Source organism: Marmota flaviventris, chromosome 1 (genome assembly GCF_047511675.1).
Source record: "Marmota flaviventris isolate mMarFla1 chromosome 1, mMarFla1.hap1, whole genome shotgun sequence".
In the NCBI taxonomy this organism is placed as follows: Eukaryota; Metazoa; Chordata; class Mammalia; order Rodentia; family Sciuridae; genus Marmota; species Marmota flaviventris.
The window spans coordinates 166,722,850-166,744,095 of NC_092498.1; the positions used below are offsets into that span (position 1 = coordinate 166,722,850).

At 39.7% G+C, this 21,246-nt stretch overlaps 1 protein-coding gene across 1 annotated transcript in view; it reads left to right on the forward strand.

The window, feature by feature from the left end:
* The window catches only part of Cacna2d3 (calcium voltage-gated channel auxiliary subunit alpha2delta 3), an 872,527-nt gene that overhangs the window by 406,819 nt on the left and 444,462 nt on the right, over window positions 1-21,246 (forward strand). The window contains exon 9 of the mRNA XM_027947835.2: window positions 5,632-5,706. Coding sequence (XP_027803636.1) covers window positions 5,632-5,706 — 75 coding nt within the window. The remainder of the gene's footprint in view (window positions 1-5,631; window positions 5,707-21,246) is intronic.

Here is a 21,246-nt window from a genome sequence, read left to right on the forward strand (position 1 = left end):
AGGTGCTATTGCAGCCAGGCCAGGAAGCAGGTGCTCATGGAGATGCAGTGTGGCCAGTGCAGTCTCTGAGAGAGGATGGAAGGGGACAGAGAGGCAGAGCATGCAACCAGCTGGGAACTCAACAATGAGTTTTTGGAAGAAGTGTTGACCAAATGGACACTTCAAGCTAAATAGGTATTAGGCCTGTTCGATGACCTAGGTCAGGAAGGGAAGCAGAAAGTGTCAAGGACTGAGGAGCCAGAGGCCATTTGCAGGATGTAGGAACCCCCCCCCCCCCCCCACTTCCTTTTGAAGAAGTGTCTTGTGTCTGGAGCACATTGGGGTAGAGGTGAATGTGGATGGGGTAGGGAGTCCTAGGGGTAATGGTGAAAAAAGTGAGACTGGACTGAGAGTCAGGTTATCAGACAAGTCTGGTCCACCACAAGGAGGAACTGTGGCACCATCTGGAGTCCATGGAGGCACATGGAGGCATCAGCTTCAGGGTGATGTGTTAAGACCTTCCTGGTGGTCTCTCCTTCCTAGCTGGGTCTTTCTAGGGGACTGATGATTTTCTGTTCAGCCTGAAAGCTGAATTGTTTTCACCCATCAAGTCCAGCATGTGACATTATGCAGGGTTCAGATTCCTCAATAGCATCCAGAACCCAACATCTCCTGTCCTTCACTGTCCTGTCTTTGGGCTCCAGTGTGCATGAGCCCAGATGATGCGATCCTGGACTACTGAGGAACGTTGGTGGGAGGGTCCAGCTCATTGACTGGGTTTTCAGATTCTTCTCCAGAATGTTCTGGCTAGTCATTGAATGAAAGTTAAAACTTGCTGTTGTCCTTTTAAATCATCCTTAACCTCCTCACTGAGGATTTTGCTGTGTTCATAAAAGAGGAGATGCAGGGACTGTTTGAAGACATGGGCAGGAGGGGGGAAAAGGAATCTGGAGATGGGTCCCTTGTGATCATAAAGTTCGATAGTTGATGGGAGGAGAGTGATAGTTCCCTAAAGAAGAGGGTCGTGGGATGTAATCTAAAACCCAGGAACACCATGGGTTTGTATCAAGCCTGGTTTTACTCCTCAGTAGATATCCTAGATAAGCCCTTTTTTATCATGAAAAGAAAAAGCAGATATTACCTTCAGATGCAATGAACATATTGATTTGTTAATGAAAGTTAGAAAAAATTGGTTTATAATCACTCCATGATGAGGATCATGAGCAAAGTTAGCCAGTGTTTTTCTTCCCTAGTACATAGTAGGTGATTCGTTAATATTCAGTGAATAGATAAAGGCATGAAGGATTTCCTGGCAGATTCCTTCCTGGGAGGGGGGTTTGGAAGCAAACCCTCTGCTAGAGACCTGATCCCTGGGAAGGACCCTGTGCCCCAGGCACCCTGGGTTCCTGCCTCAGGCATTTAGACTGTCACTTGTGCCCAATAGAGCAGCACCTTGTCTCTTCCTCCAGAGGAGGCATGTGACCCCATGTTCCCCAAAGTGGGTCACTTTACCACTATCCACCCCTCCTGCTTCTTCCTTAGCATTGGAGGGTGTCATCTATCAGCCTTTCTCTCTTTACACACATGGCTCACATATCCACCTTGTCTCTTTTCTGTGCACCCTGTGTGCACAGTTGGTGGCCTTCTTTCTCTTCCCTACAGGTGGGTCCTATGCTGACCATCAAATGATCTCATTTCATCCTCACTTGACACAGGAACAATGAGAATCCATGTTTCCCCAGCACAAAAACATTGACGTGCAAAGAGCTGAGATGCTTTGACCCTGGTCACCCAGCCAGTGGGTGGCAGGCAACACCAGGGCTGGAACCGGGCCTGTCTGCCTCAGTTGCTTTAGCTCAACTGTGCTACCCTTGTGTGAGTCAGAAGAGGAAATCCAACCGGGGCTTAGGGGAAGAAAGCTGACCCCAGGCCCAGGCCTTGTGTGTCAGGTGGCAGTTCCCAAGCTCTGTAAGTGGTGGAAGCTCTTTGTTTATACCCTCAGCACGTGGCTGGCGCGTTGGGCTGGACCTTCTCCAGGGCTGTCTGGGCCCTCTCCTGTCCTGACTGCCAAAAGACTTTCCCTATTTCCCAGAAATATGCAGGAAGGACTAACTACTTTGGTGGGGGTGGGAGGAGAAGGTTGAGTGCTTCTTTAGGTTCAGTGGGAGGGAAGTAGAAGAAAATCACAGGAAGAAAGTGCATCTAGCCAGTGGGGATGTCCACTGGGGCTTCTTCTTCCTGAGACTACTAATATCAGATTACTTAAGTAGGAATGAAAGAGTCGTGTTTAGAAGGCCTATGTGTCTTTGGGCTAGAGGTGAGCCCTCTTTAGTTGTATATTGAGATAGCCATCTTGTATCAGTATTTCACCAAATAGAAATCTGGGGGAACATTCATCAAAATGGACAAGCTCAAAGGTTTCCAAATGGTGAGTGGCTAGGGATCTGGAAGCAGCTTCACCTGCAGGGCATTCTTGGTGTCCCTTAGGGAGGGGCAGCATGATGTGCATGCTCAGCCGGCCTCTGAGATGCAGCTGCCTGGTGCTCAGGGCTCCCTTCTACCCATGGCAGAGCCCTGCTCCCTTTGCTGAAACAGACCAGATTGCTCGCCATAGCTTTCTCCCCATGCAGTCCAGGGAAATTAGTGAAACTGCAAGCTTCGATGGTGCCACTAACAAGCTGGCTGGGGTTCAGAAGAGCAGATTCCTCTCCTGTGGCCATGGTGTGCTCAGTGACAGCAAGCCTGGTTTTGATTACCTCACATGTACTTCCCTGATGAGGGCAAGAACCTCTCAGTCCTCTTTGCTTCTAACCCCCTTCTGTGATTCCCCCATATATACAGACATCTGCATTAGCAAAGTCCTTTCAGATCTGATGTCTCTATGGATCCCTGCAGGGGCCCCAAGGGGCTAAACAGAAAATGACTTGACATCTTCTCAGGGATCAGAGAGGTTTAGTGACTCCCCCAAGGCCACATGGCTGGGGAAGGACTTGGACCCAGGTATCCTAAGCCCCCAACTCAGAGTGTACAACTGCACAGGTCAACTTTGAGAGTGTGGACTAGATAGACTATGATGAGGTTTTTAAATTTATCTGGAAAAAATGGAAGAATAAGAGGAGGGAGAATCAAGGAGGAAATCTCCATTACGAAAGTTACGGCACTAAGGTACAGAGCAGCTGGACAGAGTTTGCTTCAGCATGCGAGCATCTAATAATCTCTTGTAAGGAGCCTGGAGGAAGCAATTTCAGTCTTGGTACAGTGGTTCGGTGGTGTCATCAAGGACTCCTGCTGGCTCCACCTTCTGGCTTCCTCCCTGGGCTTTAATTTTCATTCTTGCCACCTCATTTTGCTAAATGGCTGCTGCAATTTCACAATAGTGTATCAAGGAGGAAAGAAGGGGCAGGAATATATAAAAGAGTTTTGCTTTAACAGTAGGATAAAATTTGATTGAAAGCACCCAGAAAATTTCCCCTGATGTCTCACTGGCTGGGATCCTGTCGCCTGAATACCCCTGCTGCAGACTGGCTGTGAAAGTGAGTAGCCAACACTTGGATAGATAGCTGGTGATGTCCAGGTCCAAGTCCAGGCAGCCTGACTGACAGACAGTCAATTGGCTGAATCAGTTGATGCTTCAGGCCTTTAGGAAAGGGCGTACCATTATCCTGAACCAAATCAGTCAGCAAAAGAGATGGAGGACAGGGGAATGGTTGGTTCTTCATAACTCCCAGTGTATGTCTAATATGGATAAGAACTGTGGAGAAGTTCTCCTTCATGTTGATCTGCACAAATGCTTCTGGGAACCTGCGATGACATTCCATTTATTGGACAACTCTCACTTCTCAATGGCAAACTTCAGAATTCATAAATATATTTTATGGGGTGGGGGTACTGAGAATTGAACCCAAGATACTTTTATCACTGACCTACAGCCCCAGTATTTTTTTTATATATATTAGGGATGAAACTGATACCACAGTTTACTGGTGACAAGTTCTGCTCCCTCACATGTTGAAGTATAACATTAGAGAAGCATGACGAGGGAAGCATATAAAGCACTTTAGCAGTTTATTTGAAAAGAGGTAACAGACTTTTCCCAGGAGAGAGAAAGGGGCCATAGCTGGTATCCTGGTATCCCAAGAAGTGAAAGTCTTCTGCCTCTTTTATAAGTCCTAGATTTTCTTTGTTCTTAAATTTGGACTCTACCCTTTCCTTATTCCCTATGCTGTCCCTGCTCCTATTGGCTTAGGAATCCTCTGTACGTGAAGCCAATGCATCCCAGCGGCTGTTGCAATCAAATTTGTCTGTCATGTCACCCAAGCTCACCCTTTATTTTACAAACTCCTATTTACAGCCCCACCGTGATCCTTGCTGACCATAGTCCAAAAAGCCAAGTTCCTTAGCCAGACTTAGTTCAAGAGCTGGGCCTATGAGAGATGGTTTGGCCTCTTCCTTCAGGCCCTCTGGGTTCTGTTAGCCCATAAAGTAGAAATGCTGTGATATTGTCATTAAACAAATGGTCTGTGGGCTCCTCCTGTGGGACCAGCCCTCTCTGTGCCACAGGGGACACACCAAGGGACCAAATATGGACCCTCAGGATGTGGTACCACCTTTTGGTAGGGAATGCAGGCAACAGGAAATTTGAATTTATAAGGAGTATATAGGAGAAGGGCCTGACCCAGTGTCTGACCAGAGGAGGTGAGAATAAGCTGACCCAGAGAATGACCAGGAGTTAGCCAGAGAGGAATGATGTCAGAGACAGGGCTCCAAGCAGAGAAGCCTGTGGTGGAAGGTCAGAAGGAAAGGATAGGACATGTCATAGGATAGGAAGGGAATTAGGGCTGACCAGAATATGTTTTGGGGAGAGCTAAGGGATAAAGATGCTATAATGATCTTCAAGGCCCTAGGAAGATTCATCTGCAGAGCAAGGGGAAGCTATGAATGGTTTTGACAAGAGGTGACATGAGCAGATCCATCTATCAGAAGGACCAGGTTAGCTACAGTGCAGAGAATGAAGCTTGATTAAAGAAATAAAGATAAGAACACTTCAATTTCTGCCTCCCAGTTGTAATGTTTGGACAGAAATAAAGGATTCATATTCTAGGGAGTCCAGAGTCAAAAAAGCTGGGAAGGCAGGTTGGCAAGGCAGGGTAGGGGGCGCCACTGTTCAAAAGCAATGCCATGACCAATGCTTTCATGCTCTTCTAGAGCAACAGGAGAACTTCACGGCCTCTCCTTTCCTCTATTCTGTCCCCACTTATGTGTGACCCACGCATGTGTCCTTTTGTTCCATGAAGCCAAAGATAGGAGTTAGAGCTATATTAGTCAGCTTTGGAGTGGTCTTCAGATCCCACCTGTCAGCCATGCCCAGGGAACTTCCAGGGTCTGGGGCCACCCTAGGAAGATGGTCAGTTTAACAGTGTATATCCTGAGCCTCCCATACTCTTGCATGGGCTCTAGAAGCTTCTCCTCAAATAAGCAAAGAAAGATGTTTGTTTTGAGCCCGTAAGTTACATGGGGTGCCCATGGGAAAGTCATTTTATGTGAATAAATTGTGCTGCTCTTTTTTGGTGATGGTGTGTCCTTCAATTATTAACTGGGACCCTTTGATTCCTTAATTAAATGTTTTCTCTTGGCTGTTTCTTTCCTTTGCAGTATAACAAGGAGCTTCACTACGTGGAACCTTGCCTGAATGGAACTTTGGTGCAAGCCGACAGGACAAACAAGGAGGTAGGGGCTGCTACTGGGCAGGAGCATCAGGGGACTGAACACCCCTGTCTCCTTATTGGAAACAACAGGGATTGTTTCCAATAGATCTGGCTTAATTTAGAAATCTCATCAATGTGTTACCCAATCATTGTGGCCTTTGGAGCTCTAGGATGTAGAGTATTTACTAAGAGTATTTACTAAAAAAAAAATAATGGTGCTAAAATAATTACATTGAGTTCAGACCTTTGCTAGTTTGGGAACAATTGCACTTATATATTTGCTCTTGCTCCAGGCACATGCTATGTCTCCTTGACACCTATGATGACACCCTTGAAAAAGTATAATTCTTGCTAAGGTTTCAAAGAAAATCAAACTTACTTGTTATTTCCATGGTTATACTTGTTACAATTGATTAAGTCATCATTGGGCTAGTTGTTGGAGTAACTCACCTTGATTGGAGGGGAGGGGTAAGCTTTACAAGAAAAAGGATGGTACTACTAGTGTCCTCAGTGAATCCTGTGTTCCATAAATATGTGGTACAAAAGCAAGATATATTAGAAGAGAATCTTAAGAAATGGGATAGGAGTTTCTCTTCCCGTTAAGAGCATTCCAGAAAAAATTACTAACATCCATTTCTATGAAATGAATCCTTTTTCCCTTCAACCACATTTAAATCTACCAGTACAGCAATTACAGCCCCACTGAACCACCTCTACAGGGCCAACTGAGTTTGGGTGGGGTGTATAGTTGTGGCTGTAACCTGTGAGACTTCATGGAACTCACTTCTGCCATTACCTTTATTATTTCACTGGAATTTACACATAGAGGTTTGTTTTCTCCCTATTCATGTGGGGGCTAAGGGCATTGACCAAGGTAGGCTTCTGTGGGGCACTGGAGAGAACCCCTGGCTTAATTGCGGAATAGCATTGGTGCTATCTCAGCTATAAGCTCTTATTTTTGGCATCTCTTAAGGAAGTGAACAAAGGAGAATTAGGAGAAATTCATTTTAGTTTGGACACAGAGAGTCAACATCTGAGCTTCAATTTTTTTTGGTGGGGGGGAACACCTGAAAATTTTACTTTTAGGAGGCAGAAACAAGGGCATAGTTGTTCAAAGAACAAGCATATCCTGGGAATGTTGATTTGTAGTTTTTTCTAGATTTAGGTAGGAAAAATCAGGTTTCCCAGAGACTTTTCTGTTATTTGGCCATTGCCTGGGTAAGGACCCGTTTTTCCAATGTTTTAAACACTGTTTTCAAAATTAAACAGAAAAGATACTTAATTGACCCAAGCCTTCTTCAGGGAGCTTCCTCAAAGAACTAAAGGCAGTGTGATATTTGGTGGTATGAAGTGTTATTAATTTAAGCAATTTGTTAGAAGAAGTGAGAAGATTTTATTTAAAATCTTCTTTGAGTTTTTAGTTATTGTGCACTTGAGTACTGAATGTAAAAAATAATCCAGAGTTTTGCTTCTGCCAATGTGGGACAGCCATATGTCAATCAGGTCCTTCCCTTTATAACAATAAAACCCTGGGCATAATGCCACAAACAAGTAAGGAAAGACTCCGAAAGATGGAAAAGAGAAGATGACCTATCTAGGGGCCTTGGGACTTAAAAACATGCAAGTGAGTTCCCTGATTTCCTTATTGACCTCCACATATCCTAAATAGAACATTCTTGAGACCCCACCCCCCATGTGGATCAATACCAGGCATAGTAAAAAACAAAACAAAAAACAAAAACCTCCAAGAAAATCCTGTTTCCCCTAGCTAAAGGACCACAAAAATCTTCGTGACAATACCTTCCACACTCTAGCCAAATACCAGTTAACAACCATAGATCAACTCTCCTTGGTTTCTGTGGGACTGAACAGCAAATGGATCTTTGGCTCACCTGCACACACACACACACACACACACACACACACACACACACACACATGATGCTTGGTCCTTGGTCCTTGTGCTGTACCTCAACAGATTGACTAAGAAACAATACTCAATAGGATCCAGAGTTCCATAGTACATAATCCATAATGCCCAGAAACACAAAAGAGAAGGAGGAGGAGGAGGAGGAGAAGGAGGAGGAGGAGGAGGATTGCTAGTCATCCCAAGAACCAGGAAAATCATGACATAAATGAGAAAAGAGAATTGTAACAGAAGCCCATATCAACATGAATCAGATGTTGGGATTATAAAATTACTTCAAGACCAATTACGAATTCTCTTGAAACAAATGAAAATACAGAATATCTAAGCAATATAAAACTAAATGAATATTATTGAATGGAAAGTTTAATCACCAACATAAAAAAACTCCTGGATCAGCTCAATAGTAGTGAAGATGACAGTAGACAGAATCAATGAACTTCACGAAAGATCAGTGGGAATCACCCAAACTGAACAACAGAAAGGAAATAGACTGGGACAAAATGAACAGTCTCAGAGACATGTGAGACAATAACAAAATAGTTAGCCTTCATAATATCAGAGTCCTTAGAGATTAGAGAACAGGACGGAGTAAGAATTTAAAGATATATTAGCTGAAAACTCCCCCAAATTGGTGAAAGGCATAAATATACATATTCAAGAGGTTAAGCAAACTCCATGTAGGATAAACCCAGGTAAATCCATGACAACACACATCATAAATATAATTAGACAAAAAGTCTTGAAAGTAGCCAGACAGGAAGGACACATTGTTTATATGAAACACCAATTTGAATAGCAGCAGATTTCTTATATGAAATCATGAATATCAGAAAGAAGAAATGTAGTATTTTTCAAGTTCCAAAAGAAAAGAATGACCAATCCAGGTTTCTGTACCAGTGGCACTATCTGTCACTGGGTAATAACAAATTAATTAATAATATTAAATACTTAATAACAAGTTAATTAAAGAATGAATTAATTCTTAGCTGTCTTTCAAATTAATTATTTAATTCTTCTTCAGAAATGAAGGCGAGTTAAAACTATCTTCAAACCAAGGAAAACTATGAGAATTTGTTGCCTACAGATTTACCTTTAAAAAAATGTCTAGAGTAAGTACTTGAAACAGAAAGAAAATAACTGAAGAAGGCTTGGAACTTTAGAAAGAATAGTAGAATAAGAAAAAAAAAAAAAACAAGGAAACTTAAAATAGAGAATGATAAGTCTCAGGAGATTCTCCAACCACATTTGATTGTTGAAGCAAATAACACTGATATGGTGCCAATCTCTGTTGGGGAAATAATTCATACAGTTATATTTTAAAAGAGTGGGGTTAAAGGGAACAAAATAGAAGTGAGGTTTCTACATGTAAATGGAAGTAGAAAATGCTGACAACAGTATGCTAAGAGAAATTGCATATTTATATTGTAATACCTAGAGCAATCACTAAGAAACAATACAAAGAGGTATATTTAAATATTAATTTATAGGAATGTCAGAAAAGAGAAACAGAGGAATAAGAAACAGGATAAATAGGAAAAAAAGGAAGATTTAAATCTTAGTACATCATTAATTTCCTTAAATGTGAATCGTCTAAATACACTAATGAAAAGGCAGAGTGAGATTTATTGAGTGGTTTAGAAAAAATGCAAACAAATAAACATGATCCAATCATATGCTGAACTACAAGAAACTCACTTGAAATACAGTAACATAGTATGTTGAAAGTAAAAGGAAGAGAAAATGTACCATATAAACATTAATTATTTAAAAAGCAGGAGTAATTATGTTAACACCAGTTAGTCTTCAGAGCAAAGAAATTTGCTATTGACAAAGAGGAGCAATCCATAATGATAAGAGGATCAATTCCTTATGAAAACACAACAAACCTAAATGTGCTTGAATCAAAATACAGGGTTGCAAACCACAGGAAGCAAAAACTAATAGAGTTGAGGGTAGAAATGGACAAATGTATGTTATAATTGGTGACTTGTGAATTCCACAGCCAGCATTTGGTAAACTACCTGACAGAAAGTCATCAAGGATATAGGAAATCTGAACACCATCAACCAATAAGATCCAATGACATTTTGAAGAATACCTTCCCCCAAAGCAGAAGAACTCATACTCCTTTCCAGCACCCATGGAGTTAACCAAGACAAGAAATATCCTGGATCATAATACAAACCTCTAACACTTAAAAGATTTGTAATTGTACACTGTATCTATTCTAATAATAGTGAAATCAAACTAAAAGTCCACACCAAAGACAGCAGAAAAATCTCCACTTAGAAATTAAACAATAAACTAATAAATAATTTAAGGGTCAAAGAGGAAGTTTAAAAAGTATAAAGCTGAATGATAAACAAAAGACCACATATTAGAAATCTGGAACATAGCCGAGTGCGGTGGCACATGACTTAATCACAGGAACTCGGGTGCCTGAGGCAGGAGAATCATGAGATCAAAGCCAGACTGAGCAACGGTGAGGCACTAAGCAACTCAGTGAGACCCTGTCTCTCTCAAAAAAAAAAAAAAAAAAAAGGCTGGGGATGTGGCTCAGTGGTTGAATGCCCCTGAGTCCAATCCTCCCCCCGCCCCAAAAAAATTGTGGAGCAAAGCTATAGCAATGTTGAGGGATAAATTCATAGCATTAAATACTTACATTAAAAAGAAAAAGGTTCTAAAATTAATAACCTAAGTTCCTACCTCAAGAAATTAGGAAAGGGAGAGCAAAATAAAACCAAGGCAAACAGAAGGAAAATCATAATAAAGAGCAGAAATAAATTAATTTCAAAACCAGAAAAATGATAGAGGAAAGATTAATAACACCAAAAACTGCTCCCTAAAAAATAATTAATAAACTGATAAACCTCAAGCAAGACTGACAAAAATAAAAAGAAGACAACTAATATCAGAAAAGAAACGAGGATCAATATAGTCCTAAGGATCAATATAGTCCTGCAGCCAGGAACAAGATAATAAGGGGATATTATAAACAACTTTATATTCATGAATTCAGTAACTTAGAAGAAATGAACCATTTCTTCAAAGACCACAAGCTACCAAAATCAAACCAAGATGAAATAGATAACTGAAATAGTTTTATAACTATTGAAATAAGTTTAATTCATAATTTTAAAGCTCCCCTGCAACCCCCCCCCCCCCACCAAATTTCTAGGCCCAGATGGTGTCATGGAAAATTTTTACCAAGCATTTAAAAAAAAAAATTAATACCACTCTTGTATGTGTCTTCCGGGAAAATAGAAGATGGAATTCTCTCCCCCACATGCATCCTTTTATAAGGCTAGTGTTTTTCTGATAAAACCAAAGACAGTACAGAAAAAGAAAACTAGTGACCAATATTCCTCATGAACTTACATGCAAGAATCCATAACAGAATTTTAGCACATAAAATCCCACGATGTATATAAAGAGTAATTCACCATCACCAGTATGGCGTATTCCAAGGCCAGTTTAATAGCAGTGGCAAGTCAATCAATCAATGTAATTAACTGTATCAACAGGCTAAAGATGAAAAATTATATGATCATATCATTGATTCAGAAAAAAATTCATAAAAATTCTAGTATACACTCATGCATTTATGATTTAAAAAAAAAATCTCTAAGTAGGAATTGACAGAAACTTCCTGAAATTGATAAATACCTACAAAAACCTACATCTGATATCAAACTTGGTGAAAGTTTGAAAGCTTTTTCTCTTAAGACTGGGAACAGGTAAGGTTATTTGCACTCATACTCTCATTCAATATGCAAGTTTTAGCTGTTCTAAGAAAAGAAATAGAAGGCATGCAGTTCAGAAAAGAAGAATTAAAATTATCTATATTTTCAGGCAATGTGATGTATATATGGAAAATTTCAAACAGTCTACACACACACACACACACACACACACACACACATCTCCTAAGAACTGATAAGTTCAGCAAAGTCTTATATAGAAGGTTAATACAGAAAATCCAATCACATTTCCATATATAGGTCAAATATCTCTTATCTGAAATAATTGGGACTGAAGTATTGCAGATTTTGTACTTTTTTAGATTTTAAAATATTTACATAAGTTTGTTGATTGAGCATCTCTAAATTGAAGATTCAAAATCCTAAATGCTCCAAAATCTCAAAAAAAAGTCCAATTTTGAAGAATTCTGAATTTCACATTTTTGCATTAGGAACACTCAACCTGTTCTAACAGTGAACACATGGAAACCAAAATTTAAAATGCAATACTATTTACTGTCACTATAATGTAATAGACAAAACATGAGTAGGCTGTGTATTCTGAAAATTACAAAATGCTCATGAAAGCAATCAAAGACCTAAATAAATAGACAGACCATGTTCATGGATGGGAGCACTCATTATTGTAAAGACATCAGTTCTCTTCAAATTGATCTGTGAGCTTAATGCAATTGCTGTCAAAATCCCAGAATTTTCTGTAGACATGGAAAATAACATTTTAAAATTGGCATAGAAAGGTATAGACCCTAGAAAGTAAAATTATCTAGAAGAAGAAAAATAAAGAAGTAAAAAAAAAACACTCAATGATAAGGCCTATTATATAATCACAGTAACCAAGTTAATGTGCATTAGTGGAGGAATATAGGTGTAGATCAATGGACTAGAATAGAGAATACAGACCCAACATTCACACAAATATGCCCAATGGATTTTTGACAAATGTGCAAAAACAATTAAAGGGAGGAAGGATATCCTTTCCAACAAAAGTCAATGGAGCAATTGAACACACACAGATGAAAACAAATCAACAAAAATAAAAAGTAACATTGATCTAAATCTTACAATTTGAACAAAATTTAACTCAAATGGATTAGAGACCTAAATGAAATGTAAAAAGTATATATGTTTACACACATGCACACACACACACACACACACACATAACTATTACACTCTCTGGAAAAACAAAGAATATTTTCAGGATCTAGTGGTAGGCAAAGAATGCTTAGGCCTGATACCAAACTTTCAACTCATAAAAGGAAAATTTGAAAAAGATTGTTTAAAAAATTAAAACTTTTGGCCTGTGAAACACTTTGCTATGAGGATGAAAAAACAAGCTATTGATTGCGGCAAAATATCTGCAAACCACATATCTGGTAAAGAACAAATTTATAATATAGAAGCTAGTCTCAAAAATCAACTGTAAAAATAAACAACCCAGTTGGAAAATGGACAAAAACCACAAAGAAAAATTTTACCGAAGAGGATATGCTGATGGAAATTAAGTACATGAGAAGATATTCAACATCCCTAGGGATATGCAAATTAAAACCACGACGAACACTTAACAGAATGGCTGTAATTGAATATAAAATGAATAAAACAGTAAACACCAAATAATGATAAAGTAATGGAAAAACGAAATCATTCTTACGTTGCTGGTGGAAATGTAAAATGGACAGCCCTTCTGGAAAATAGTCTAGCCATTTCTTTCAAAATTAAGTATGCAATTGTCATATGATTCAGCAATTGCAGTCTTGGACATTTATCTCAGAGAAATTAAAACTTATTGGTACATTTGTGAACATTTATTTTCAACGTTTCATGGACCTTCTATTGAAATAAAGGACAAAAAAACATTTTTTCAACCATAATCCTCTTCCAGATTCCTATATATGAAAATGTTCATAGCAGTTTTACCATAATAGCTCCCCAAAACTAGAAACAGTTGAGTTATCCTTCAGTGGGTGAATAGTTAAACAAACTATGTTATATCCATACCATGGAATGTGACTTGCCAATTTAAAAAAGAACAAACTATTGATACACCCTACTTTGAGTGAAGCTTTGGGGAGTTTTGTGAGTGAAAAAAGCCAATCCTAAAAATATGCTGTATGATTCCATTCATACAACTTTTTCTGAGTGACAGAATTATAGAAATAGAGAACAGATTAGTGGTTGTTAGGGTCGGGGAGAGGGTAAGGACAGGTTTGTGTGGCTATAAAAGAGCAACTGCTTTGTATCTTGACCATATCAATGCTGATACACAGGTTATGACATTGTACTATAGTTTGCAACATGCCATTAGAAAATACCATGTAAAGTCTAGGTGGCATCTCTCTTCATTATTTCTCACAATTACATGTGAATCTATAATCACTTCCAAATACAAAGTATAATTAAAAAATAATCAGAAGTATGAGAAGAACTCTTTTAAAAGAAATTATATCAAATTAAAGTGAGCAGTTATGTAATATGTGTTAGTTGTAATTTAAAGGTATTGATTGTATTTTGTTTCCCAATGGCAACAAGTTTCTATGTTTGAACTTGTGGGTATCTTTATTTGCAGAAAAATCTCAGCACACAAAGCACTTATTTTTCTTTGGTGTCTCAGAGCCATTTTAAAATAAAGGTGAGCTCCATTGGTTAATCTGAACTGATTTCCATTTTTATCAACAATTTGATGGTAGGGAATATACATTCAGCACTTACTCGGTGGAACATAACAGAGATTTTCAAATCCATAAAAAGAAAAATTCAGATTTAGATATGCTTTCCTAACTGCAGATTCCTGGTGGAGAAGACCCATACCTAGGGCCTCTGACCTAATGTCAGGAATTGTTCCTTTTCCCAAGTGTCTTTCCTATGTGTCTGCCATAAATTCTGATTCTGCTAAGGCAGGTGCCTCATTGTGTGAGGAGTAGGGCAGCCCAGTCAGCAGCCTGCCTTTCCATGCCTTTCCAGCTGTCTGTGCCTGTACCTAGGAGACAGGCCTGTATTGGCAGACTACATGGTTATCCAGAAGGAAAAGATTGTGTGCAACCAGGCCAGGGCTTCTGAGGTAGATGGTCCATAGGAACACCAATGAATGGCCATCTGAGAGAGGGTTATAGTTGGAAAAAAAAGTTTCCTTTATTTCATTTCAATAAAAGATCCACAAAACATTGAAAATGAATGCATGAAACCCAACACATTTTAATATAATCAAGACAATTTGAATGAGATTGTGGGTGAAATTATCTGGTTACAGGGTTGGCAGTCTTCTCTGGTCTATTTCTGGCCAATTACCCTAAATGACAGTTTTTGAGGCCACTTTTTTTGCATTCGTGTGATGGGGATGGAGGATTATGAAATTCTGTAGAAACTGATATAGAACTGACCATGTGACGGTAGGTGTTAGCCTTCCATCCTCTGAGTGAAGTAATTTTGATTAAAATGTGCCAAATCCTTCCGGATGTTTCACTCTTTAATCAAAACTTTAATGTGTGACCTGAAACGTTCTAATGGCAGTCAATATAAAAGATTCTTTCCACCCATAATTTTTATCTTTTAATTGCTGGCCCTGTACAGTTTTTTCGAGTTACTTGAAGGGGAATTGTTTCAGCCAGCTTTTCTGCTGATGTGACTAGAAGATCTGACCAGAACAATTTTAGGAGGAAAAGTTTATTTGAGGGCTCAAGGTTTCAGAGGTCTCCATTCCTTAGGGGTTGAGGTGAGGCAGAACATCATGGAGGAAGAGTGTGGCAGAGGGAAGCAGCTCACATGATGATCAGAAAGCAGAGAGAGAGAGAGACTTCACTCTCCAGATCAAAATACATACTCCAAAGCCATGGCCCCAATGCCCACCTCCTCCAGCCACACCCCACCTGCCTCTAGTTATCATTCAGTTAATCCCATTAGGGGATTAATCCACTGATTAGGTTAAGACTGTCACAACCCAATCATTTCTTCTCTGATCTTTCTTGCATTGTCTCATTCGTGAGCTTTTGGGGGCACCACATCTAAACCATAACAGGTGTGAAAGGGACTTTGAGAAAGGGAGATCTGAGACGATTATGTCGTGTACTTTTGGACAAGTGACATCCATCTCTGGTTTCACCAATCTTTCAGGTAACCCCTGAAAGACTGAAGCTAGGTCATATTAATTAAAACAACATTCTATAAAATTCATTTTCAAAACGTGGAAAGGGAGTGAGAGGATCTCAGTGTAATATAGAAGTCAAGGTGAGACTAAAAATGGTGGTCTTGGTCAAATTGGGTTGTGCTGGGTTACAGGTTCCCTGTTACTTATCTTGAAATGGCCCACAGCAACTCGTCCCTGAACAAAGGATCCTTTGGCTCTATGAAGTTTTGGGTTTTGTCTTTTCAAGATATTGTTTACTGTCTGGAGAGAATTTTGCTTTGCTGATTTATATACCAAACAACCGACTTTCTTTTCTTTAAGGAAAAAAGAAACCATGACAAATTGGGTGAGCCTGGAGTTCAAATATAGAATCCAAATGAGTAAACTCTCCTTGTAATCTACTTCAGACCTTCTGAACCATTCATCAGACCTTAAAATGAACCTCCTGTGGTCTCTCTGCAGGGAGCAGAGTGGGGAAGGGGGAGGAAAGAGAGTGATATGGTTTTTCTCTGGTTTTGTAATGAAGATGTTCTGAAATCCACTGAATTTCCTGGCTCTGTTTAGGATTCATTTGCGAATATTTGTTGCCAACCCTGCCGATCCTAGAGACCCATGTAACTCTCATTTTCCTTGGTAGTTTTGATCTTTTCCTGTGAGACCAGGAGACGCGGAAGTTCATGGACTAACAAAAGTACATCAGAGTTCCTGGATTTTCCCCAGTATTGTTTCTTTCAGCCTGAGTTTGTCAGAGGAGGCAATCGAGGTTGTAAAAGGTCTGCCTTATATATCCATAAGGACATAAATGTGGTTTGCCAACAATAAAGGGGTGTTTTATGAGCCATAAGCAGAAAGTAGGCCTTCTGCATAGCAGGAAGCATTTTGGGTTCCAAGAGCAGGGGAGAAAAAGTATGTCGGTGGGATCAAATACTAACCCACTTTATTCAATTCAAAACTAATAAACGGTAGTGAAAATTGCATTGCTTTTTAAATGTTGTGTAAGAAATAAATTACACAGAGAAAAGTGAAGCAAAACCAAAATAAATTCTAGATCTGAAATAATTTAAATAATTTAACATAATATAGCTCTAAGTAAAAATAAGGAAATGAAGTGTGTGTGTATGTGTTTACATACACATATATACATATTTGTCTCTATGAAAGAGTAACAATGGTGTTTAGTTGGGTTAGAATAAAACTAAATTGCAATTAGTATTCTTTGTAGTTTCTATTTTACTTGCTTTAAGATAGAAGGAAAGAAAAAGAAAGGGGAGAGGACAGGAAAGAGGAGGGAAGGAATGAAGATGACAACTCACTAGGTACACCTGATATATTTCTGCATTCTTAGAATGTCTGCTCTGAGCCCAAAATCCGTTTGCAATGGGAAATAAAATATTGAATAATTAGTTCTTATTACTGAAAACCAAAACAAATATTTAAAATAAAGTATTTCTTTTTTTCACTTTTTAAAATTTATTCTATTTAGATGTAACATGACCGTATCATGTATTTTGATATATTATACATACATGGAGTCTAAGTTATTCTAATTAGGATCCCATTCTTGTGGTCATACATGATGTAGAGTTTCACTGGTCGTGTATTCATATATGAACATAGGAAAGTTATGTCCAGTTCATTCTATTGTCTTTCCCATATCCATTCCCCTTCCCTTCCCTTCATTCTCCTTTGTCTAATCCTATGAGCTTCTATTTTTACCTTCCCAACACCCTTACTGTATGTGAGCATCTGCATATCAGAGAGAATGTAGTATGAGTAGGTTGGTTTGGGGGGATTGGCTTATTTCACTTGGCATGATAGTCTTTAGTTCCATCCATTCACCATATTATGGCAAATGCCATAATAAAATAAGCTTTTTCTGTAGGACTGTAAACATAAACCCAGTGGTTTCTCTGTGATATGGAGGGTGTCCTTTCTGCTAATTTTGAGATAGGTTTTTCCATTTGCAAAACAGCTGATTTCTGCTTAAAAAGGTTAAGAGAGATGGCCACATTTTAAATCCATTTCATCCGTGGGCTTAAATTAATTAAACTGCTACTACCTTATAGTGATTTGAATGACACACAATGCAAAATATTTGCTAATTCCTGAAGGATAGCTTTGCTGAGTTTAAGTTATCAAAATGATTGTTTGGGGGATTGTTTCTATGAGAGATATGTCCCAGGAACTCTGTTCACTTACTGCCTTCTTTATATTGTATTATCTATTTATACTCACTTGATAAACTTCACTTATTGGACCATAGCCAAGCTACTATTGGAGAACTATCTAGATTAGCCAGTAGATTAGCCAGTATGTGCCAATGTATAGTTTGTATTAAAACCATCAATATGGTGCAGATTCTTTTTTTTTTTTAAATCTCCAGTTAACTTTAGTGTGATAAGTATGATTCCTTCTCTGAGTCTAGACTTGATGTCAGCAAACTTTTTTGTTGAAAATCAGGTAGTAAATACTTTAGACTTGTGGGCCATGAAATCTCTGATGTAACTGCTCAATTTATAATAATAGCCAGACAGCAGCCATAGACAGCACGTCAATGAATGGTCATGTCTATCCTCCCATAAAACTTTATTCACAAAAACAGGCAGTGGGCCAAAAATGGCCCATGAGCCACAGTTTGCCAATCATTTCAGGAAAGACTAGAAGTCTGTTACTAAATAAAGTATTTACATTAGCCTCTGGTTACTATCTTTCAGAAAAGTGCACACAGAAATCAGTATTTGAGAGTATGACTAGGTTGGGTAATATTCCTTAACTCTTTTAACTCCTGGCAAATGAAGATTTGGGTTGGACTTTGACCTTGGATTTGAATTTCTATCTATCTGTAATAAATTTACCAGTTAATTGATTTATGATTTCTCTGTTCATCTGAATTTAACTGGCAGGCAAGAAGACATGGATATATGTTGTCAATAGAAGTAGATATGAGAAATAATGTCAGTAATAAAGATAGCATTTTACAATTGAGAAAATACCTCTTGATTCGATGCTCATGATTACCAGTATGATTTCTAACTTATACATTTGAAGTCCTGGTCTCAGCTAATCGGCAGATGAATGGATACATGGAAATGCTTAAATGATCTATGCAAGTAAAAATAATCAGTAGGTGTCGAACTACATCCCTAACACTAATCTTAAGATTCCAAATACTCTCCTATTGGCCTCGCCCTCTGAGCAAGCAGCATTTTCTTTCTGACATGGTTCGATACTCTCCCAGTCTTCTAAAGTTATGCCCCATTGAGTAAACCCTAATTCAAATTTATGTGTTAAAAGAGTAACATTCAAATAGGATGTGATGGGGGTATTTATGTGCTACAGTATCTTTATACAACCTTAATAGAACAATTGTCGTTTGTATGAAGCTTAAAGTGAAGAATAACATAGAACTTTGATCATTATGCATTTCCACTTGTATGAGAATTTATTGAGATTTTTTGAACTTGGACTTCTCTAGGTCTGCACATGGACAGATCTCTGGCAAGTTCTCTCTCTCTCCTTCTCTCTCTCTCTCTCTCTCTCTCTCTTTGTGTGTGTGTGTGTGTGTGTGTGTGTGTGTGTGGTTGTGGATGTGGGTGGGTATGTGGTCCTCCTTGGTTCTACCACTCAGCAAAAGCGGAGACTTCTCAAGCAAAAATCTATCTTAGAATTGCCTGGCTGAAATCTGATGTACTCTTGCCATTTTCCTGTTCCAAGCCTCCGGTCCCCATGCTTCCAGTGACCATGCTTTGGTGTGTCCTGGGACAGCTGCTTGCCTGAGCTTTACCTCGGCATCTGATCAAACACACAAACTGCCCTCTTCCCAGGGTTTCTGCCCTGTCTTGATGTCTCAATGTCTGTGGCATGTTGGGGTAGCACTGATGGAACTGCTCAGAACTTGAGACCCCAGGGAGTAGTTATTTTCCCAGAGACACTCACATTCCTTGTAAACGCTGATGCCTCTTTACCCAGAGCTCATGCCGCCATTCACTGCCTGGACTACAATGGGCGAGCAAAGCTATTTACTTGAGATGGGGCCCTTGAACCCTCCCTCAGTGATGATTACTCTTACCTGATACATGATTTTAACCAATTTGGCTATTAACTATGATGGGAGAGCAACTGGGTGGAGAGTGGGGGTGGGGGGCAATAAGTACTACAAAGAGAGATCTTTTCAGCACTGTCATCCCAAGAATGGTGCTTCCACTTACCTAGATACCCAAAACCTAAACCTGCATGCCGTCTTGGGTCTCTCCCTTAGTGTCCAGGTCCCACTGATTTTTCCTCCTCCATGGTCTCTGATCTCTCCTCTCATTTCGGCTCCAGCTGTCCCCTCCCCATTTCCCATCATGGTGGTCTTCCTCTGCATCTCTGGGGAAGTGGCCTTCCAGCAGAGATGCCTACATTCCTGACCTCCAGGTAGACAGACAGCACTGACTGCATAGGTGAGTGAATGGGCTTCTTATCCTGCTACTGTTTAAAATGATCTTGAAGATCAAAGGAAGAACAAGAGGTTGGCAAGCTGGGAGCTAAGAGAATGGGGCTGGTAGCCTCATGTTTGAGGTTGGGAGAGGAAAAAATGTTTAGATAAAATTACCAAGAAAACTCAGAGCCCTAGAGCCTGCATTTCTAGGCTTTTGAGTTAAGTTATAGTGGGACATATGTGTATCCCATTGGAGTTCCGGTTCAGCCTGACAATTTTGAGTCTTTAGGGATGAATTTAAATTCTCATCAGTAGGTCCTATTTTGGAAGGAGGAGGTGAGTAATTTTAGAAATGAAAGTGCCTACCATCAGGTTAGTGTAGCTTGGAGTCTTGGCTATGGTGAGCAGCTCTGCGGCAAGTAGTATGCCACTCTGAGCCTCTGCAAGCCTTTCCCATCCACAGGATGAATATCGATACACCTCACCTTTATATCCATCACACAGGGGTTCTGGGGAATCATGAGATATCAGCTTTAGAAGTGTTTTTCCCAGTTCCTTGCAACTTAATGAATTCCAGGGATCAGTTATAAACTTAAGTCATAATGATTATTAGTGCCTTCTTTTTTTATATACCCTTATTTCACTTATTTATTTTTATGTGGTGCTGAGGATCAAACCCAGGGTCTCACAAGTGCGAGGCGAGCGCTCTACTGCTGAGCCCCAACCCCAGTCCTATTAGTGCCTTCTTAAAAGGTATTTTTTTTACCCCCAAATGGCTAAGGTATAGAAAGAGAAAATGTATAAAAAAACAAGCTGCAGGGGCTGTAGATATAGCTCAGTTGGTAGAGTGCTTGCCTTGCGTGCGTGCGTAAGGCCCTGGGTTTACCGCACAAGCAAACAAGCTGCAGTTTCCCAGACAAGCACTTCCGAGGGCATCCTTCCCATGGAGACGAGTCGTCTACCTTTTGACAGATATAATGGAAACATCCATTCTACTAGGCAACACAGGCTTTTCATGATTTCCCAAATACTTAGCTAAGGATAAAGTGGTTCTTTACCTTAGAAAGTGGCACAGAAATAGCTCAGCACTTTGATTCACAAATATGCCCTCAGCCATCAGTAAACATACCCATCTCTGAGCAGAATGTGGCTGCAGGATGCACAGCACCCATCCCCCTCCACAGATCACTCCAGGGACTTGTAGCAGAACAGGGGCTGCCACTGTGGTCAGGAGGCTCTGGGTTTTAGTGGCCAACATCCAATGTCAGAAACTCTGCTCTTGTATGTTAGCTATCTGGCAGCTGTCATTGATAGGAAGACATCAAAGA